We start from the raw sequence: 8,526 nt of genomic DNA, 5'->3' as shown, positions 1-8,526 counted from the left end.
GCAGGGCTGGATGAACACAGCAGGCCAAGCAGCATCATAGGAGCAGATGCTCCTATGATGCTGCTTGGCCTGCTGTGTTCATCCAGCCCTGCACCTTGTTGTCTCGGATTCTCCAGCATCTGCAGTTCCTACTATCTCTGATTCAATTGCAACTGACTTAACTTTGATGTCCAAGCATAATTGGACAGAAGGTGAGCTAGCAAACTGATATTTGATAGCGGTGATTGATTAAAGAAAAATAGCTTGATTGCTTAACGTTCATCATTATAATACCTTCAGTGTAGGTGTTACTGGAGCCACTTCAAGAAAGGGAAAAGTAAATGGAAGACACGTGTAAATGAGAAAATAATACAGTAATCCAACAGTCGGGAACTAAGATGATTGCATTGAGGAAGGAAGTTGAAACCACATAGACCACTGATTTCTTCAAGTACCATGCTTTACAATATTGAGTGGTATTACTGTCTTAACATCCCTTGATAGCTATCTCTATCTTGGTGCTCAAAAATCTAGTCCTTGTTCTACTTGTTAAATTGTCATTTGTGTTTCTTTCTTTTGCTTTTGTCCCCACAATTTTACAATCACTACCAGATGTTCTTATTTTTCCAAGTCCATGCCCACATAATTGCAAGTTGTATCTTGGTGATTTGTGGATGTTGTTTTCATGCAGCTACTTTACTCAACATTTCTTCACTAGTTGTGTGCAATGGTATTTTGGTTTGCAGGGGAAAATATCTGCTTTCCATATAGATGTTCATATTTCTGGAGAATCACGTGACAATAAATAAATAAAGTCAAAAGATCTGACATTGCAAATGTTTGTTGCAAGTGTTATGTGCCTCAGTCCCTTTTTGCCATCAGATGCCATTGACTACAAGGAGCATAAAGTAATTGAGATTGGATTTCCTTTTTAAATCATGATGATAAAAGCGATTTTTAATTTCCTATGAACATAGGAACATGGAAATTTGGTGCGGGAGCAGGCAATTCAGCCCTTTGAGCCCACTCCACCATGATCATGACTGATCTTATCGTGGTCTCAAATCCATTTTCCTGCCTGCTCCCATAGCCCCTTTATCTGACTTTTCATCAGAAATGTGTTTCTTTCTTTAACCTGTTGATTGATTGTTCCTGCCTCCACTGCACTCTGGGGCAGAGTTCCACAACCACCTGAAGTAGTTTCTCCTCATCGCAGTTTTAAACCTACCTCTTCACATTGTATACCTAATAACCTCTTGTTCTAGACTATCCCATAAGGGGAACATCTGTTCAATGTCCACATTAACAATACCCTTTAGCATTTATCTCCCTCAGTCGGGTTCCCCACCTTTTTCTGAACTCCAGTATAAACCCAAGCTAGTCAACTGCTTCTCATACGACAGCCTTTTTCATCCTTGGAAGCAGTATGGTGAACCTCCTCTGAACTGCCTCCAGTGCTACCGAATGCTTTCTCTGGTAAGGAGGATGAAACGGGACACAATACGCAAATTGAGCTTTGCTTATCCAAGTGTTCAGTTATCATCTCCTTCTTTATGGTTGATTGCAGCAATTTGTCCACTGCAGAGATCCAAGTAACTGGTCTATAATTTCTCGCATTTTGCCTGTGTCCTTTCTCGAATGAGGATGTCACATGTCTGCTAGTACCTTTCCAGAATCCAGGGAATTTTGGAATATTATAACTACTGCATCTGCTATCTCTGCTGCCACACCCTTTAATACCCTAGGGTGCAGACCATCAAGTCTGGCGACTTATCTGACTTTGATGTCATCAGTTTACTTAATACTATTTTCCTGGCTACAGTAATTTCACCAAGTTCCTCTGTGTTAACTGCAGTTTTTGGGAAGAAACTATATTTTCTATTTTGGAAAAACTGGTTGTCACAGCTTGGTAATGTGTTCCAGAAACCCTTTTTTAATTGAAACTAAATTTGATTTAGTTGGCTCCCATAAGTTTTTTAACAGGTGGTGATTCGCCATGATTCAGAGCTAATAATTCAGGGCTCGCTCACTAGTTGTAACATGTCGATCTAGCCCAGAACTTAAATACTGGCTTGAATTATTGGAAGATGAAAGCAAAACATTGTGGTAGCTGGAAATCTGGAATAAAAATAATACTGGAGAAATACAGGTCTGGCAGCATCAGTGGAGAGAGAAACCGACAATATTTCAAGTCTGATTTGACTCTTCAAAACTGGTAGTCATATTGGACTCTAAGTGTTAGAGGAGCTGTGTGGTTGTTAATTGCTCTTTTGAATAATCCTTGCATTTGTAGCACTTCCAGAACGAATAATAGTCTGTTGTTCCTCCCTCCCTCCCTGAAAGACAGGCAGATGGTTATGTGAGTATTTTGAGCTCTGGAACGAAGAGTATCCTGAATCATGCCATTGTGTATGGTGTTTGACTGCTTTGTATGTACTTCCGCAGGCCCTGGAACAAAAGAGGAACCAGCAGAGTTGCCAAATGGAGAGCGTGGTGTCAGAAAAACCGATGGCACAGGTAAGGTTGAAACAACAATTTTCTGTATGTCTATTTCCTGCAGAGGTTCAGTACAAATCATTTGTAAAGGCTGTAATTATTTTGGATATGATTTCTTCTGTTTAGATAAGGAGCTTATTTCCTTTATTTTAAAGGAATTACTTTCTTAAGACTTGATTCTCATAGGGATAAGAGTTAGTAGGTGCAGCATCCCTTCCTAATTGGCCATTCTTGAGCATTGAGTGACTAGACAGTTTGGTTTTTGTTTGTTTCACTTCCTGGACATCATAGTTGATCGTAGTGCAGTCCTCACTTCTTTCTACGTGTTCACTTTTTTAGCTAATGCTTACCATGATTCCCAGATAATTCTGGGGACAGTGTAGAGATATGGTGGCCACAGAATATATGCAATTTGACTGAATCAATGTGAAAATCCTTTCTTGTCAATACTACAGTCGTGAACTGAAAACAAAGTGCGAGAGATCGCAGCGGGTCAGGCAGCATTCGTGGAGATAAGGCAAACTAAGGTTTTGAATCCTGGATGACTCTTCTAGACTTGGTTAGCTTGCTTTCTGTTTGTAGATGCTGCCTGACCTGCTGTGATCTACAGTGTTTTTTTTATTTTCAGTGCACGTTCCAGCATCTACAGTAATTAGCTTCTCCACAATCTTGCAAATGTTAGTGCTCTTGCGCTCGCTCTCACTCTCCTTTGCTGTTTTTAGAAAACTAGATGTTTTAAGGTTACAGGTCATTGATTCGAGCCAGAAACACTTTGATAAACAGACCTTTTTTTTGATGAAGTCCTCTCGAAGCAGTGTGATGAAAGCAAAAAACCCATTCGGAATCGTCTCTCATCTCCGTATTGATGTTCTTGTATTTGGGGGCGAAGGCTATAATTTCGTACATGCAGTACAAAGAAACGTAGAAAAAGGTCGTGGTTGTTGGAGGTTGGTCATCTCAGCTGCAGAACAACTCTGCAAGAGTTCCTCACTTAGTGTCCTAAGTACAACCACCTTCATCTGCTTCATCAATGACCTTCCCTCCATCATAAGGTCAGAAGTGGGGATGTTCACCAATGTTGGTGTTGAATGTTCAGCACCATTTGCGACGACTCGGATATGGAAGCAGTCCATCTTCAAGTGAAGCAAGATCTGGACAATATCTAGGCTTGGGCTGACAAGTGGCAAGTAACAGTCACGTCCCACAAATGCCAGGAAATAACCATCTCCACTAAGACAACCTAATCACTGTGCTTTGACATTCAGTGGTGTTGCTGTCACTGAACCTTCCTTTTTTATAAACACATTTGACGATACCATTAACCAGAAACTCATCTGGACACTCAAATACAGTGGTTACAAGAGCAGGACAGAGGCTAGGAATACTTTGGCACGTAACTCCCCACCTGACTCCCAAAGCCCATTCTTCATGTACAAGGCACAAGTCAGGAGTGTGATGGAATAGTCAGCACATAGTTGGATGGGTGCAGCTCCAACAACAAAAGAAACTTGACACCATCCAGGACAAAGTAACTGGCATCCATTCCCTTCACTGCCAATGCTCAGTGTACAGTCCTGCTACTGTGTACAAGAAGCATGGCAAAAAATTGCCAAAATCCTTAAACAGCACTTTCCAAACCCATGACCCCTTTCATCTAGAATGACAAGGGCAGCAGATGGATGGGAATGTCACCCCCTGCAAGTTCCCTTCCGAGCTACTCCCCATTCCTTTGTCATTTGGTCAAAATCCTGGGATTCCCTACCGAAGGATATTGCAGGTCAGCCTACAGCACATGAACTGCAGTGGTTCAAGAAAGCAAGTAATAAATGCTGGCCTGCCACCAACACCCATGTCCCACAAGTGAATCTGAAAAACACATTTGTTCGTGAACTCCTTTTGTGCCCTTCTGTATAAGAATTTCTAAGAGGAGTTTGGAGTTCTAATATATTTTAGTCAAGTTTGAATTTTTATAGTAGGGCAATTTTCATTCTTTTTGTTCATTTATGTATATCTTTTTAATGAATGAGAAGTAGCTGAAATTAACTTTTCTGTACAGACAATAAATTGAATTGGATACTGGTTGAACTCTACAGCTTTACTTTTTGTTTTCCCCTAATTGAGCTTTGAAGCTACTTGGTAGTCCTACTGTTGTATTGGTGAGTTCTTACCATGTTTCAATCAATAAATATTTAATTGTAATTACCTAATTTCTCTATCTCAATGATAAAGCTTTTTCAGTGAAGTCATTGCTCATGTTTGGGGGTATTCCTTTTAGTGGTACCATAATTTTACAAAGTAGATTAAAACTTTACAATGCCGGTTGCTTATGTGGTGCTTTTTATATGAATATCTTTCCTTTTTTTTTCTTTAATTTTCAAATTTGCCCTTAAAATGACTGAAATGGATCAACGTACTGCCCTGAGTTTCATTAACGATTGTTGTATTTAGTTGAGAATGGAGAAGACTGGTAGATTTGAAGTAGTTACCATACTAACAGCACAAGGGATCGAGTTTATGTTCACCTAATAACTTGAATAGCATAACATTTGAAACTGAACTGCTCACTTAATCTGTCCCATATAGTTGTGATGCTTTGTGCACAATAATACAGAAATTTCATTCCCACTTGGAACTAGGTAATTTGAGAGAAGAGGTTTTACCCACCTTTGTTGGGAGGACTAGTGGGGGAGGTATGTGTGGTTGGGAAATATTGAAAATGGCTCCTGACCTAAAACGAGTCCATCATGTTACCAATACCTAGTTTTTAAGAGGATGTTTTTTGTCTCTTCTGGAAAGAGCTCAATTTCTTGAAGGAATTCAGCATAATTATGCACTTCTTGCATGTAAAAGCAATTACTTCATGTTAAAACCTCACCATTTCCTTAGGGTCAATTACAATCATTAAGGCATAGAAGAGGCCCTTTGGTGCATTAAGTCAGTGCTTGCTCTCTGGAGTAGTCGAATAGTTCCCTTTTTTTAACCCCCTGCACTATTCCTGAGACACTGCAGGTTTATTTCTCTCAAATTGATCCAATTTCTTTTTAAAATTCATTGGCCTGCCGCCTCCTCATTTTGGGAAGTGAATTTCAGGTTACATAACTTGTTTCTTCTTCTTAAAAAAAAAAAAAAAAAGTTCCTTCCATTTTCTCTTGCACATCTTGTCAAAATCCTCAAGTCTGTGCTTCCTTATTCCTTATTTGATTGGCTAACAGGAACAGCTTCTCTTTGACACATTCAGTTGACATAATCCTGTGTACCCCCATAAAATCTCCTAGCAATCTCCTTTTTAAGAAGCAGAAGAACCCCAAACTAATCTTCAAACTAAAATCCTGGGACGGTCAGGTGCAACATGTTTGCAATTTCTGTACAATGTGGAAGCTTGAGGGTGCTTCATACTTCTAAGATCTACAGTGGCTCAAGCGTAAATTTTAAATTGAGCATCGAAGAGCAGAGGTGTTGAGTTCCTGAATCATATACCCTGGGTGGTTGTCACACCCAAGCAGTAAGAATTCAAAAATAGATGGATGGCCATCGGGTAGAGGGAGTGGTGCAAGCTTCTTGTGGTGTGTGTCACACTCAAGGTGCACTCTGGGGAAACTCTAGGAATGATGACATCGTGGAAAAAGTGCACTCGGAACATTGCTGCCTTTCTGTGTTCTCCTTTACCATCAGTGTCAATCAGTTGATTCTGTAGTTAGGTAACAGACTGATCAACCTTGCTTCTATTAAGTCCTGTATAGCATTTTGCGTCCCTCGTGCCTAAGTAAAAGATATCCTGGATTGGCTGCTGTACATTCCGTAGGGGGAGTTATGTGTACCAGAAGGTGTGGTGGATGCTGATGTAAACAATGAAGAGGCCAAGAATTGAGTTCCCATAGGTTGAATTTCAAGAGTTAGGGAGAAAATTTTGAAAACTAAGACTTTGAAGGTAGTAACTTGAGTTACACTTGTGCATAGAAACGTGGCAATAGTAAGACAATGGGGATCAGCTAGAGTATGGCTGTAGGCATGATGCAGGATGGAGAGACTGTTACCTGTAAGGATGGTGGAAGTGGAAGCTATCTATTTCAAAAAGAAATTGAATGGACACTTGAACAAAATAAACTTGCAGGGCAGGAGGGAGAATGGAATCTAATGGATTATTCGACAGAAAGCTGACATGGATTAGCTTGGGCCAAGTGACTGTCTCCTTGTAATTTCTGTGGTACATTCATGATCTAAGATCATATTCCTCCTTTTAAAATCTAGTTAATGCCCTGTTTGACGTGCCTTGCTTCCTCTAAACCTCTGATCATTTCTCTTAAGTGTAACATCTAATTAATTAACTCACTTGAAGTTTTTAATTTTCCAGCTGCTGGTTTGAATGAATATGCTAGTACTAAAAGTAGAAGAATACTCACCAAGCAACTACTAACCTAATTTTCTGAGACATACTTTGTTCTCCGCTAACCACCAACGTCCCCAGCCCTCCCAAAAACGAAACACCGTTAGGCTTGCTCTGTACTGCAGACTCTGGTCTGCAGTACTGCCTCTCAACTTTGTACCCGTCTTGCTGCTGTGATGGGAAATGATTGCCAGGAAAATCTTTTTCTATTTTTTTTTGTACCTGGCAGCACTTGACACAAGCCAGTTCTTCTTCTGATGTTAGATCCAGCAGATTTGTTTTTGTAACCAAGATCTTTTTCACATTGACAGTCTGTTAATCTGCTCAAGAGGATCACTCGCTATACAATGGGAAGTTATCGCTTTTTTTTTCTCTGTGCTAAGTGGACACCTTGCTGAACGTAAACCAGAATGGAATACTATGCTCACCTTTTTGATGCTAGAATTGCAGTAGTTCCAGATTTTCCCTTTTTATTTTTAAATAGGAAGATGAGACCCTGTATTAGTTGGAACAAAAACCAAAGAACTGTGAATGCTAGAAATTTGAAACAAAAAACAAAAAGCTGGTGAGTCTCAGCAGGTCTGGCAACATCTGTCCAAAGAAAGCAGTGTTAATGTTTTGAGCCCAATGACCCTTTCTCCGAATTCAGTGAATTAATGGGATTAGAATAGTTAGATATTTTTACCAGTGTGGACATAATAGATAAAAGGGCCTCTTTGTGTTCAGTAAAATCTGACTGACTAATTACTGAAATGGTCAACTGTGAAACAGATTTGTCAGGTTGGTCTCATGGGAGTTGAACTTGCAGTTTTTTGTTGAACAGTAGGTGTTTGTGACATGGCTACTACATGAGCTTTAGTAAATTGTATTGTAACAGTTTACTGTATTGAGTAATGCCTGTTCCAAGCATTATAATTTATCATCTGGAACAAAGTTGCTGCTTGGAGCAATGTCTTAATGCCCTTGGTGTCTCAGACCAGACCCCCCTCCCTCCACCCCCCACACATACACTTAAATTTCTTGCTGTAGCCCCACCAATTAAAATAGGTGATTTTTGGCAGCTTAAAATCCTGATGTTGTCATTTCCTTTTGTGAAGTGCATGTCTGTTGGGCGCATATTTTCCAAAAACACTCATTTTTGTTTTCTTTAATGTTGAAATGTTTTGCTGAATAGTCACTGCCTTCAATGATTCCCTCCTTAAATAGGCAGAAGATTAAACAGCCAATCCTGTATTGGCATTAGTTGCCACACCAGACATTCTGTTCTGCAAATAGGTGCACTTCTTGTATTGCTTGAACTGTCCATTATGAGCATTGAAACACAGATTTCATCCTGTTCACTCCACAAGGTCTCAAATGTTTTTGACTTTTCCTTGGAATGCCATTACACTAAGAAGCTGTTGGTTTTGGTCTTGTATTCTCCATGCATGAAGCTCCTTCTAGACCAAGTTGCCTTGCTAGCACTCAAAGGTGTTACAAAACAGCGCTGGATAAACTCAATTCTGGCAGCATCTAAGGAGAGAAAAACAAAGTTAATGTTTCAAGTCTAATTGGACTATTATTCAGAATCCCAATATGGTATAAAACTTTTTGCACACTTTGCTTAAATTTGCCAGCATTACCATGGATAGTTTTCACTGTTGTAGGAAGTAGCCTGAGCACTCTGA

At 39.8% G+C, this 8,526-nt stretch overlaps 1 protein-coding gene across 1 annotated transcript in view; it reads left to right on the top strand.

The window, feature by feature from the left end:
• Positions 1-8,526, top strand: part of LOC109915032 (microtubule-associated protein 4-like) — a 123,167-nt gene that overhangs the window by 80,507 nt on the left and 34,134 nt on the right. Inside the window, exon 3 of the mRNA XM_048596161.1 lies at positions 2,425-2,496. Within this exon, the coding sequence (XP_048452118.1) occupies positions 2,425-2,496 (72 nt within the window). The remainder of the gene's footprint in view (positions 1-2,424; positions 2,497-8,526) is intronic.

This window comes from Rhincodon typus, chromosome 4 (genome assembly GCF_021869965.1).
Source record: "Rhincodon typus isolate 14 chromosome 4, sRhiTyp1.1, whole genome shotgun sequence".
NCBI classification, from domain to species: domain Eukaryota; kingdom Metazoa; phylum Chordata; class Chondrichthyes; order Orectolobiformes; family Rhincodontidae; genus Rhincodon; species Rhincodon typus.
The sequence above is the reverse complement of the archived record's forward strand: the minus strand, read 5'-3'. Positions and strand labels throughout refer to the sequence as shown.